Source organism: Cibotium barometz, chromosome 12 (genome assembly GCF_041138505.1).
Source record: "Cibotium barometz isolate CiBa-2024 chromosome 12, ASM4113850v1, whole genome shotgun sequence".
Taxonomy (NCBI): Eukaryota; Viridiplantae; Streptophyta; class Polypodiopsida; order Cyatheales; family Cibotiaceae; genus Cibotium; species Cibotium barometz.
The window spans coordinates 48347148-48361546 of record NC_141057.1 but is presented as its reverse complement, the minus strand read 5'-3'; the positions used below and the strand labels follow the sequence as shown (position 1 = coordinate 48361546).

The following is a 14399-nucleotide window of genomic DNA, read 5'->3' as shown; positions in this document are numbered from 1 at the left end:
GGATCTCTTGGAAGGGCTTGGGCCATTGCAATGTCAGAATGGGTCAGCCAGTGGGACTTTGGACCAGTGGTTGGCTAAGCCTGAGAACTGCACTGAAAGATGAATGACAGTGTCCAGGACATGGGCACTGAAAGATGAATGACAGTGTCCAGGACATGGCCACTGAATGAGGGCATAGGCCGGTTTACACTAGTAAGTGGCCGCCACCGAAATGTGAATGTATCTTGAATTCTAAGCAAATTCTGAAGTGACCGTAGTGGTCAAAGATGGTGAGGAGACCAGAAGGAATGCAGATGACATCATCCCTAAAATCTAGGGAACTGCTATTTTGGGCAGTGTCGGAATTGAAGAGTGTTCGCGTCAGTTTGTGCAGAATGTCAGGGGGACCAAAAGCTGACAAAGGACTGTTGTGAGAATGTGAACCAGTGAGGAGATTTTTAGCTAGGAAGATTGCATGTGGGAAAGGCTTAAAAATGTGCCAAGTGTCAAATTTATGTGCCTTTTCCACATTGGGAAGAGGGAAGCGTGGGATTTTGGGCTGAATGAGGCTCATTTGCAGCATTATGGTGGATTGTTGAAGGTTAAGAGCTATTGTGGTGCACTCCCTTGCCCTGCAACTCATGTATTGAGGGTTGAGCTTGCTCCCCACAGCCTCTCTCTCTCTCTCTCTCTCTCTTTCTCTTGCAGACTATGGTAATGCTCTCATCAGATAAAATCAGGTACAGTTGTGTGAATTTCATGCTTATATGCAAAGGCTAGTTGCCTCCTTGAACAGGAACTGGTGTAGTTAGTTCCTACACCAAAGCAGGGACGGAAGAGGGTAATAACCTCTTCAAAACAACGCTGTTTCAGCACTGTTTAGGTGCTGTTTTTGGGTTGTTATGTTGCCCGGTTGATGCCAGAATGCAGTAGGACTTTGCTAAAGTCTTCCAGGACAGTACAAGGGTTAATTTGGGCTGAAAACAGAGCTGAAAACAGGTATGTGCAGAAAATTACAGCAAGCTGAATTGTGATGTTTTGGACTCCATTGGGTAGTCTGATGCCTATGGAAGTGAGCCTGTCAGTTGGGACTCATTGTGAGATGTTATGGAACAGTTTTAGTGCAGTTATGCTGGCAAATTTCTCCCATAATTTGTAAAATTCAGCTGGTGCAAGCAGAGTGCTCTGTTGCACTCGTGCTTTGTATTTTCCAACTTTTTAACAATAAAGAAATACCGGAAGGGGCGCCGGACTTCGGGGCCAATGTGTTGTTGAGCGAGGGAGCGAGGATTCTGTGATTGTGTGTCTGAGTAAGTCCAGGTTATTTGTGAATGAATTACCGCTTTATGTGTCCATAGACCGGTTTTAGTATCGTATTTTCGTACCGTGACAACCATGGTCCCCCCTTTCACATCTGAAGTGTCCACACATCATTTCATTTGTCTGGGCACCCCAAATGTGAATCTTTTAATATTTTTGCTCAGCAACCACCATGCCCACACTTGTGCTGTTCCATTTTCACAGGGCCATGACACTGGGGAGTGTAGGGATCTTCACGCGCTTCTCAACCATCTCAAGCAAGTCTACCATCTCAAGGGTTCACAAGGTCTTGTGAAGGGAGGGTTGGTGTGAAAAAAAATGAAGAAGAGGCTGCAAACAATATGCAAGGTGGTTGTCCAACGGTGATGGCCGCATTCTACTTGATCTCCAACTCCCGAACAGCCCAGGCAATCTCCAATCAGCACCACAAATCAGCAAATACTCAAGTTCCCACTGTCTCCAAGCTTCAAGCCACTTGGGGCTCTGATACCATGTCAGAATGCACAGCGGAAATGAAGACAATTGCTGTAGAGAGAAAAACGCAGATGAAAGAGGGAGAGATAAGATGTATAAACTCGCTATATACACTAGAAAATCCCAGAAATGATACAAGACAAGTGTGGGGGGCCAGGGCTAATATATATGGCCCTAGGTTGTTGGTCGGCTGAAAACCGGCCTGACGGGCGGTGAAACAAACACTCGCACATAAAACACTTCAACGCCATTGAGGACCTAGAAAAGGAAAACAAACAGGGGGAGCTAGAGTGCTCCTGCAAACAGTACACGGACACCGATTGGCCCCAAAACACAGTGGCGTCCCTTGCGGTATTTCTTTAATTGATTATAAGAGCTTTGATTACAATAAGGCTGGAAACTCAGCCATCACAGTAGAACCACTGAAGCCTGCAAAGAACCTGCATCATGGCTTCTTATCCACTCAGCATCCACAAACAAGTCCAGCCATTGTTCACATCGAAAGACTCTCTCACATTGAGTCTGCATACAGAAGCTTTCTCCTATGATCAGGGCTGCCACAACCATCCATAGCCTCTCACACTATAAACAGCATCACACCCTGACACATGCAGTGCTCCTGCATCACAACACAGACTCCCAAACTGTCTCTCAAAAGAGTATCACAGCACAGCATACCATACAGTCGACACACTTGTACCAACCCTCTCTACCTTCCAAGGGTACTATCCATCTCTGTCATGGATTCCCTGTCCCCTGCCCAATCGGTAGCAAGGCTGTACCAAACATGTGTCCATTCCTGTACCTTCTGCCTGCACGTGACCTATCTCCTGGAGAAACCCAAAAACATGTTTCCTCGTCGAGAAACCTACGACCTGTTTTCCCATGAAACCCTTAGGCGTGTTTCCCTTTGAAACTTCTGTCCTGTTTCCATACAGAACCATTCATGGCACCATTCAACAACAGTGCCAACAACAGCATACATCTAGTTACCTGTTCCCTCATGAAACATCTGGCAACATAGAGATGCCCATAACTGTAGGTCCCTCTGTTCCTTTCTAGCAGGAAGAAAACAATCTGCTCCATGAGCACGCAGCCATGCGAGCTTGCATCACTCCCATGCCAAGAAACACATTCAAGTGACCTGTACTTGCAGCCAATAACCCAAGTACATAGCTGAATTTGCAACCAAACAAAAACAGCCCCGAACCCAAAGCAAAGAGAAGCTGAAAGTTCCATCAGTTGAACGCCATCGACATGATGTCTATGTTCATGAAAAACCAGCCCCTCCCTTCTGCAAAAACACGGCGTCCTCCAAAAAGCACACCTGGCTTCCTGTGTGTCTAGAGAAACCAACCTGTAAACTGCAGCCTAACTCTTGTGCAAAAGAGCATGAGTTTCAGCCCTCTGCGCCTGCAGTCCAGCCCACCTTCTGTTCTGCAACCAAACAGTCGCCAGATAAATAGGGCACGTGTGCTACCAATCCAGTGCACCTCCTGTACTGCAGTCGTACACCTGTACCTGCAGTCGTACAGCTGCCTGCGCAGCCTGAATCTGCAACATGCGCCGCCTGTACCTGCAGCAGCCTGACTTGCGCAGCCTATACTTGCAGCAGCAGTAGCCTGTACCTGCAGACAGCAGTCGTACAGATCTGCATTGGCTCTTCTGTGCACAGCCAAAAATCAGCAGCAGCATATGCAGTCGACTTCTCCTCCCTTCCACGTAGCTTCCTTCCACGCCTTCCCAAAAGCAAGAGAGAGGGAGAAGAGAGAGAGACGTGGGCCTCCAAAAGTGGAGTAGTCTCTAAAAATTGCCTTGGGGTCTCTCAAGGCTTTAAAACCTTTATGACTTTAATTTTCCCCCACCAAAGGTTATAAAACCTTTCTAAATTAAAGTCTCTTTGCTTGCCCCCTTTACACTTGGGGTTGTCCACACATGGGTTTACTTTTTGACTCCAACCTGATGCCATTCACACTGTCCACCATGTCCCCGTGCACACCTGCATACTGTCCAGAGAAAAACACAGGGTCGTGACATAACCCCCCTCTTGAAAAATAGCAAGCGTCCTCGATTGCACTCCATGGCACAGTAAGGCATCTTATGAGCAAGGACACCCCATATGGCAAAAACAATGGCCCTCCAATGCATCTGGGTGATAATACAATCATCCTGCACAATAAGCCACACTGTCACGCCAAAGTGACAAACACCTCTTGCTTGTTCCTTCAGAACCTACAGCAAAAGTCTAAAACCAAATGGAAAAAAATAGCTATATTTCATCCATGGATGGATTTGCTCTTGAGGGGGGTGGGGTACGGAATTCTTTAATGATTGCTTGTCCTCCTCTGTATATTGCCCATTTGCCATTCTTTCTTGCTTCTTTAACTTTATTCAGCTCTGCCGATCTGTTCTTGAGTTGTAGTGGGGTGAGTTCATTAGGTATCCATACCTTTGTCCCTTGGAGAGACCTTGTTTGCTTCATCACTGCTATTTTCTCATTGTTGTCCATATAGGAGACTTTTGCCTGTGTACCCTTTACTATAATAGAGATAGGGTCTCCTAAGTCCACGAAGGGGACTACTTTGCTCAGTTGTGCTGTAAGTACATCTGTATCTAATATGTAGTCTTCTCGAAGCTCTTGAGCTATGTCTGCCCTATCCCTCACTAGGAGCCATGGCAAGGTCTTACCTCACTCTCCTGCTTATCATCAAATACCACTGGTGGCACTGAATTCAAAGCGGGCAAAAGCTAAACGGCATTAGAGGCTGATGGCGGAGGTGTGGATAGGGTTGCTACTGTGGAAGTGGATGCCTTAGTAGGCTGATGGCAGAGGTGTGGATAGGGTTGCTACTTTTCAGTGTGCAACTTAGTGCAATCTTTCTTCCCGTGTCCCACAGTGTGACCGAAGAAACAATGGTTCTCTGTCTTGTACTGTGTCTGTTCATCTGGCTGGAGATAACCTCCAGTGATGCTCTCCTTAGCTTTTTCCTCAGGAGTCTTCTTGGGCATAGAATCCTTCTTATTGCCCGATTGACCATGAGAGTTTTTCTTTTGGTCCTTTTGGTCTTTGCTGTTCTGAGCCCCCTTACCCTAGGTAGACGACTGTTGTTGGGGCTTATGAGTAGATTGTACTTGCTTGGGCTTATCTCCGTTCAGCATCAGTTCCTGATTCTGAGCAAGGGTCAGTGCCCGTGCATAAGCCCGAGGCTCAAAATTCCTAAGTGGGTACGTAATGTTAGCGTCTAAACCTTGAATGAACAACTTGAGCTTATCTTCTTCCGATATGCCCAACTACTGGGCCATTGTAATGACCTTGTTGGAATAGGTCAAAAGAGGGGAACCACCTTGAGTGAGACTAAGATCGTGATGCTTTGAAGGCCGAGCGGACCCGTAACCATTGTGGCCAGAAGGGTCATTATTGGAGGAAATGCCCTCAACGGAGCATCGAGAAAGGTGCTGATTCCTCAGCTGCAACCGCGATGACTCCAACTTTTCTGCGCTTGGAGAGTATGGACACCGGAGCTTCATCTTCTTCGATTAGGGAGACGGTTAGTCTCACTGTTGGGGATACTAGGGAGTCGATTTTGGACAGTGGTGCTTCTAGGCATAGGACTCCTTCCCGAGAGTTAGCAGGCTACGAGGCGGGCTTCGAAACCACTAGAGTTAGTTCACACTGACTTGTGTGGGCCTATGCAGACCCCATCCTTGGGAAGAGTCTTGTATTTCATGTTGATTGTGGATGATTGTAGCCAGTTCACATGGGTGTATTTTTTGCCACACAAGCACCAAGCCTTTGCTCAATTCAAGGATTGGTATGCTTTGGTGGAAAAGGAGTCTGGATTGCAGGTGAAGATTGTTCGGGCTGACAAAGGTGGGGAGTCCTCTTCTAATGGTTTTGTGCGGAGCATGGCATTGTGACATGTGAGGGATTGACCGTCGTAAACACAACCTTAGGTTGACTAAACTTCACTTAATGATGCTTAAGAAATAGACAGATAGTGTCAATGCAATGCAATGCAGCTATATTAAATACTAGCCAACCTCAGTCAGTCAGTTGGAGAGGTTGAGCCCGAGGTTGGAGATTTGCCCCAGCAGTAGTAGGAGGCTCTGCGTTTTGTTCGGGTACCGAAGTGGTTGTTGGATACCATTCGAGAGTCTGGTGTGACAGAGTATCCCTCCGAGTGGACCACGGAGGATGGACCTCGAAGATGGCATAGGGTTCGTGACAAATTTTAGCCAGACGAGCATTTATAGGTAAATTATGCCTTGATGTCTCGTATCATTCGAGACAAGGAGCCTACTTTAGTGAAAGAAGCTCTTTCCCAGGAGACTTGGAGGAAAGCCATGTAAGTGGAACTAGAGGCCATAGAGAAGAATGGACTTGGGAGTAGTTCCGTGGCCGTCTAACCGGTTAGTCATTGGTGTCGTACAAAACCAAGTATAAGTCCGATGGGTCTGTGGACAAGCAGAAAGCCAGACTTGTGGCTAAGGGCTATGAGGACACTTTTGCACTGATAGCTAGGATGGCCATGATTCGGATAGTTCTTTTCCTTGCCTCTCATCAGTAGTGGCCGGTGTTTCAGATGGATGTTAAATCTGCGTTCTTGAATGGTGACTTGCAGGAGGAGGTGTATGTTAAGCAACCTCCTAGCTTTGAGGTTTCGGGTTCCAAAGGTATGGTTTACAGGTTGCGGAAGCTTCGCCTTGTATGGTCTCACAAACAGGCTCCCAGGGCTTGGAACCAGAAGATTCATACTTTCTTTTAGAAGCAGGGTTTCCAGAGATCAGTTTGCAGATCCGAACTTGTATCTCTTTCGGGAATGTGGTATGGTCACTTTGATTATCCTTTGATTGTATCTCTTTCGGGAATGCAATTTGGTCACTTTGATTATCCTCTATGTGAATAATCTTGTCCTCACTGGCAGTTATATGAAGCATATAGCGGTGACGAAGGCTGTCTTGTCAGAGAATTTTTAGATGACGGATTTAGGCTTCATTTCTTTTGGGATTGGAGATTTGGCAGACTTAGAGGGGGTTCTTTGTTTCTCAATGTTCATGAGTTGCTGGAGGCCTTTGGGATGGAGAATTGCAAGTCTTTCATCTCCGATGGACCCGAACACCAAACTTACTGTACATGATCCTTGTGAGCAGGTTGATGCCTCTTTGTATCGAAAACTTGTCGGTTCATTGATTTGGTTGCTGAACATCAGATTGGACTTGAGTTTTCCAGTGGAGCTGTTGAGCTCATTTATGCGGACACCTTTGAAGACTCATTGGGACGCAAGATTGTGGATCTTGCAGTATCTGCAGGGTACTAAGGATCTTGGACTCTTTTATGACACTGGAGGGGGGTCAAAGGACGGAGTCAGACTCCGAGGTTGAAGTGACTCTAATTGGGGAGGAGATCCAAACACGAGGAGATCTACTTTAGGATATGGCTTTACCCTTGGCTCAGGAGCGATTTCTTGGAGCAACAAGAAGCAACCAACTATTGCCTTGTCTTTCACTGAGGCAGAGTATCGGGCTACTTGTGGTGCTGCTTGTGAGGTGGTGTGGCTTAGGGCGTTACTTGGCGAGATTGGGTTTCAGCAGAAGAAACCCACGGTCATCCAGTGCGACAACCAGAGCTGTATAGCTATTATAAAAATCAACATTTGGTGACAAAGGCTAGTCCTCCGGAATCATGAGTAGTTGAGCCATGCTGTGTGCTCTCAAGGTCTTCAATCCCTTTGCTCACGATTTCTCTGATACCATGTGAGGGCAAAAGGACCAAATGTGCGAGAGATCAGATCAAATCAACATAGCATGAAATGGATGAATGAGTGTATGTATAATAATGAATGAAATCTTGTACAAGAGGCCCTCTGATGTGAGGTGACGTTGAGTAGTAGACCGACGAAGAAGCAAAGATGAGGTCGATGCTGAAGCACAGTCAGTAACGAAGGCTTGTGTCGAGGACAACAGTGGCACTCTGTGAAGATGTCGATGTCAAAGGAAGGGGCTTGGTCGGTGACGAAGGCTCACGTCGGGGACAGTGGTGGCACTCCGTGAGGTGGTCTGTGTCGAAGGCTTGCATTGGTGGATGTAGTGGCACTCCGAGGTAGTAGATGTCTGTAGTGGGCAGCAGAAACGTAGTGGTGCAGGCTTTGGTGACAAGGGTGCTGCTGCAACTTAGGGGTGCAGACCTTGGTGACGAGGGTGCTGCAGTACCTGGAGGGGTGCAGGGCTGGGCGACTGCCAGAGGACTGCACATGAGTAGAAAACACAGAAGTTGAAGATGATGAAACACAGGAGGTTACTGGGCAAGGGGTAGAGCTGACAGCAGACTGGTGTGTGGGCAGAAATGCTGCTGTTTGCAGGATGCTGGAGCCGACGACAGCTGCTGCAGAGGAACGATGATGATCCCTGCTGTAGAGGTAGCGGCGGCAGCAGAAGATAGTTGATGTTGATTTTATGATGTTACCTTTTGCTGATTTATGAAGTGTTGCTTATATATGTGGAAGGGCTGCTGGTCGGCTCAGAGAAGGGCCGTCGGCCAGCAGCATAAGACCAAAATATCAAATAAAATGCCGTTTTAGGGTTGGTTGTCACACATGACCCTCTACAGTGGATCCCTAGCTTGGCCTTGGTGGCTCTTGGACAAGCCTTGCATGGCTAGCCATGAGACAGACTACTCCTATAGAGCCCATCTCTTGACCTAGCCTGGTGCCCATGCATCCGGTTGGAAGCCTAATAAATGCTAGGTACACCTCTATATCATTACAGAGGGCTATAGACGTGTGGGACAAGCACTCACGTCTTGTGCATGTGTAACTATTTGGCCCTCCTAGCTCTTTTCACATGATGGAACTCATGCCCACACACATGGACAGAATCATGAAAGCATGAGAACAGGGATCTTGCAGTTGGCTCAAGAAAAAGCGCCAATTTTGGTCAAAAAGCAAGAAAAAGCAAAAAGTCAAACTGAGTTGATTGCGAGCCAAGGGCACTGTTAGCAAGAGGAGATTGAGCCGAACCGAAAAGCAAAAGGCTGCTTTTTCAAAAAGTAGATCCAAGGCCAAAAAGCAAGGCCCTGAAGCTAGTAAAGCATAAATCAAGAACTTTGAATAATATTTGATCATTATTAAAATATAAAAGACAAAAGCAAAGTTGGGCCGCTTTTGGAAAAAAGTAGGGCCTCCTTCAAGTATAAAAGAAGCAAGAGCCTTCCTTGTTGATCATCTACAAGGTGTGCAGATTTTCAATATTGTGGAATTCCTCAAGGGCAAGGAGATCATTGTCAATATCTTCTTCATCCTCACCACTCTCTCTCCTCCCGTTAGTTGATTGGCTGCGTTTATATCTTCGCGGGCCTCTTCCATCAGCACCGTCGCCAGCTCTGTCCCCCTTTGCGCCATCTCCGCTTTGCTTAGCCGGTTCTGCCGCTGACCCGCCCTGCGCTGCCCTTCAGCGCCGCCGCTCCGCCGGATCGCCGCCCTGCAGAACCTCTGCTCCGCCTGAATGCGCTGCCATCTGCCGCTTCTTTTAGATGAGGAAATTGACAAGTACAGGATGGTCAAATTAGAGGGGGTGATGTTCTAAAACAACCAGTTGTTATGGGCAAAAGCAGATGTGCAGAGCAACTGCAACTAATTAGCATGCAAAAGACCTGGAGCACTGTTTGTGGGCAGCTATGTTAAAAAGTCATCTGTTCTGCACTTAAATTGAATATAAATGAAAGAGAAACTTCCAAATTATTATTTTCGATTCATAAACTAGTAGTTGACTGCATGTTGAAATGCTTTGAGGGTGGTTCCACTTACCGGCTTGAACAGTCCTTACTTGGTTGGGCCATGTTTGGCTAGACCTCTCTTGTCGCCAGTGATTGCAGGTTGTTCAGGCTGGTGAAGAGTACCTGCCCATAGTTGTTTACATTTTAATTTTGTCGTCTGGAAGTTATTTCGAGTCTACATGTTTGCTGTGGGTTTCAAGCTATGTAGCTCACATGAAAAAGTATTGGCTGTGTGACAGGTCTATGGCAGAAAAGTTTCTGTACTTGCTTGTTTGGGCATCTTTGTATTTCTGGTATCGCTTCTTAACCAAGGCATTATGTAGTTTTTAACATATGTGCTTTGATGGATTGTGTCAAAATAGCACTTAGAAGTGTGATTTTTTCTAACTATTTTGGGGCACAAAACAGCGATAGGAAGAGAGAAAAGAGAATTACAGCGGAAGGCTCGATTCTCTCACTGAACCTACTGTATATTAGAAAGCTGAAATATTTACAATGAATCTCAGCAGTAGATCTACTGAAATCTGAACTTACTAACTTCTGTCCGAATTGAGCAAGAAACCTTTCTCCCAATCTATGGAATTTGAAGCCTTGGATTGATTTGCGTCAGCTGCTGCTGTATGGGCTGAATCTCCTACTCTTCACAACTCGATTTCTCTGTGTGTGTGTGTGTGTGAGTGTGTGTGTGCCCATTCAGGGATGCTGTGGACATGTCCCTACAAGTGCAACGTCTTTCTGCCCAAGATTAAAGGCCGTGTTTGGGCTGAACAGTTGGCCCTGTTACGCCACCACTAGCAGCTGATGAGCCCTTTAGCCGCTATATAAGGGCAGGTTGAGGGTCACTGTAGGGCATCATCTGAGCCTGGAGAGCTAAAGCATCTGGATCATCAGATTTGCAGTCTTCATCTGACTCAGAGGATAGCATGACTTGCATTGCAGGGTAGATATGCCTAGATATGCATGATAGATCTTAGTGTAGATTTAGGAAATCATTGCATATATGCATGTTGTGAGGTGCATCACCCATGTGATTGCCAGGTAGATAGGCAAAGTACAGGGCAGAGTATGGCCTGTTTTGGACGGTTGTGGCATGCCAATAGGTGTGTGCCCATGGCTGGGACAAGTTGGGCACAATATGAACACAATGAGCTTTTTTGATGACTCTTGGGGTCATAAAAGCCCTAGCCGACATGAACCCAAGTTGCTATAACTTCCCGATATAAAGGGAGGTCAAGGGTCATTCTGGGGCAGGTAGATACAACGGTTCCTAAGCCAAGGCCAAGGGCTAGAGAATTAAGACCAAGGGCATCAATAACCAAGGCCTTTAGATCACTAAAGAAGCTATGAAGCAGCAAGACTGACCATTCCTCGTGTGCATTAGAGCATGCACAAGTGGAGGACAACAGGTAGCCTTTGTATGCATCAATAGATAGGTATGCATAAGTAGGATCTAAGTCAAGATTCAATATCGTCATTGTGAATATAGCAAGCATTGCAATGTATAGTAGATTAGGTCTGTCTCTCCTTCTCTATTGTGTCTTGCTAAGTTTTTGTTACGTACCTAGTACTAATCTTTATGATTGTGAGCGAATCCAATCAATCCCATGTGAATGGATGGTTGTGAGTGACTCCAACTCGCTGGCATAATTCATTCTTTGATTGCACACTGAAATATTCTGGATGTTTTGAATCGATGTTGGTATCCAATGCCCTCCAACAAGGTTAGGGATCCGTATACTGGCTATTTATGACCAGACAGTTATTTATAGCAAGAGTAGACACTATATAAGTGAGACTTGGGTTATTATTGTTCTCAGAGAGTTATTCACTCTGTGGTCTGTGATGGACCAAGATTACTATCGGGAACATGATTGGATTCTACAGATCACGGACGGTCATGCCGAAGGCCTCACCAAGCAGGCATTGGTGGTATACTAGTGTCGACTGGCATGGTTCATGGGATTGGAGTCTTGGCCCGTGGCTCGGGGAAGATTGCGGACGCGAACCTACGCTTAGGTGGTGAGCTAGCCTACACCCTCTTAGGAGGTTTGTACTAATTACTCATGTTTTGCGTTTAGGAGATCCGTGGGGTTGTAACACTTGGTATCAAAGCAACCTAAACGCAAAGAATCACACGATGCACGAGTGAAGGTACCAAAGGGGATGCTGTCGGCTGACATTAGCATGGTCAAAGAGCTGTCGGCAGCATACTGGAGTGGTCGGCTGAGCCAGCAGATAAGGGGCAGCAAGCAGGCGCCAAAGTCAGGACCAGTCGGCTGATTTAATAAGCATTTAATGCTTTTAGAACTGGCCGACCAGCAGTCGGCCAGCTCCTACCTTGTCCAAGAGTGCTATAAAAGGCACCAAGTGCTCCATGTTTTACTCATTCCACCCACTAGGGGTGTGGGTCACTTAGAGGTCCCATAGGGGACAGAATTTAGGGTTAACAACCTTTTCAAGGAGGCAGCCAAGGGCTGCAAAGATCTGTACCTTTTTTGTACATAGTATATACTGAAATTCCAGCACTTCACTCTCTCTCTCTACTCTCTCTCTACCTGCGTTCTTGCATCAGATGGTGCGTTTTTGCATCAGAAGGTTTTCAAGAGTGTTTAGGGCTGAAAGAAGACTACCCAGAGCTTCCGCGCGTTACAGAGAGCTTCCAGGTTGGCCTGCCCTGCCCGTACTGCTCCACGTGGCCTGCCGTACTGTTCCGTACATTGCCCTGCGCGAGTATCTGCTCCGCACTCTGTCCGTACTCGTCCCCGCCACCAGCTGCACCAAAGGTACAGGTTTACGCCTGTTTTGTACTGGACACGTCAGCTGCAGGAACAGTCGCTTTGTTTTGCTCCGTACAGGCGCCCAGCCCGTACAGTACCTGCAGGTGACCTAAACTTGCCATGTACCTGCTCGCCCAGCTCCGTACAGCACTAGTCGACTGCTACAGTACCTGTTTTCGTACTGTACTTGCTACGTGTACCTGCAGCTACTTGCTATGTGTACCTGCTGTGTACCTGCTCGCTCTGCTCAGTACAGTGCTCCGTACAGTATCAAGACTGCAACAGTGTACATCCGCCGTACAGCCATCGTACCTGCAGTCGGCTCCGTACAGTCATCTGTACCTGCCCAGTACAGCAGTCCAGTCATCTGTACCTGCACAGTACAGTCGACTTGTACCTGCAAAAATCACAGTTGTGGTAAGCTTTACAAGTTTTGAAATTTGGGCATTTTTCTCAGTGAAAATTTTTTGGCAGATACATGCAGATTTTCTTGCAAAGAAATCTCTACAGGTTTCTTGCAAGGTTCTGGTGCAATAACCTTGGGCATTTTTTGGGCATTTTGGCACTGTGTAAGCCATTTGTGCTGCTCTACTTAGTCAGTGGTGCATTGTATTGCACATTCAGAGGATTGAGAGTGCAGGCATATTTGGGTTAGCTGTATTCAGTGGAGTACAGTTGGGTTAGCTGTATTCAGTGGAGTACAGTTGCTTTCAGGGTCTTTGTTTGGGTTTTTTAATAAACAGGTACAACATTGTGCATTGGCATAATGGCAAATCAACAGCAGAGTGATGTATTGTTAGATATCCGTAACGCCACTACGGGCGTTACCACGAGAGGGGACGGCCTCTGGCTCACCACCCAGCCATAGAGGAAGAATGAGGATTGCCCCTCATCCCCCAGGCTATATAGTGTGTGGCCTACCGTCCACACTAGCCTGGCCGCCCATGACTCCGCATGGGCGTCCTCTCCCACTGAACCACGGACATGGCCATCCGGTCTGCCGTCGGTCACAGGCATTACAGCCTACGTGACATTACCCCCCCCTTAAGAAGAGTTTTCGTCCTCGAAAACAAATTGGGGAAACCTTTTGGAAATTGCACTATTGCGTTCCCAGGTTGCCACCTCCTCATCCCTATCTGTCCATTTAACAAGTACCTCCTGGTACACTTTATGTCGGGTTTGTCTGTCACGATACTGTAGAATCTTTTCAGGTTCATGTGGTATCTTTGGTGGCTCTAACAAGTCCACCAAAATCTCTGGAGAAACTGCGTTCTCTAACCCGTGAACTGATTTCTTCAGTTTACTGACATGGAAGACAGGATGGACTTGAGAACTCTCCGGTAACTCAAGTTTATATGCTACGTCCCCAATCTTCTTAAGGATTTTAAAAGGACCACAATATCTCGGAGAAAGTTTATCACACTTTCCCGTTTTCATGGTTTCTGACTGCGCAGGAACCTTGAGGAATACAAAGTCACCTTCTGCAAAGGTCACCTTTCTTCGTCCTTTATCCGCATAAGTTTTAGCGCGATCCTGAGCGCTACGAATGCTCTCACGTGCGGCTCTGAGCATATCATTCATATCTTCAAGGAAATCCTTGACAGATTGAATCTTCTCCTTTTCTAGGCCTACAGCCATTGGAGATCTCGGCTGGAATCCATACATTAACATGAATGGTGTAAATCCAGTCGCCGAGTGTTTGAAGCTGTTATAGGCAAACTCCAATAAGGGCAAGTACTCTTCCCAATTAGATTGCTTCTTACTAACATAAGAACGCAACATATCCTCTAGAATTTGGTTAACTCTTTCAGTTTGACCATCAGACTCCGGATGATCTGCCGTACTCATACTCAGAGTAGTATCCAACTTTTTGAAGACTTCCCTCCAAAAATGACTGTTGAACTTTCTATCTCTATCCGACACTATATCTGCGGGCAGGCCATATAGCTTGTAGAGATGTTCAATAAAGAGTTTTGCCAACTCTGGCGTTTTTACAGTTTTCTTCGTGGCAATAAACTTTGCCATTTTAGTTAACCTGTCCACTACCACCCACACCGAGTCATTCCCTCGACTCGTCT

At 46.6% G+C, this 14399-nt stretch overlaps 1 protein-coding gene across 4 annotated transcripts in view; it reads left to right on the top strand.

The window, feature by feature from the left end:
* LOC147633519 (BRCA1-A complex subunit BRE-like protein) overlaps window positions 1-14399 on the top strand; it is a 45011-nt gene that overhangs the window by 9996 nt on the left and 20616 nt on the right. For all 4 annotated transcript variants that reach the window (XR_015267136.1, XM_086806608.1, XM_086806607.1 and 1 more), the window contains exon 10: window positions 9784-9837. Coding sequence is in view for 3 of the 4 variants with exons in the window: in XM_086806608.1 (XP_086662734.1) it covers window positions 9784-9837 (54 nt within the window). In the remaining variant the exon portion in view is untranslated. The remainder of the gene's footprint in view (window positions 1-9783; window positions 9838-14399) is intronic.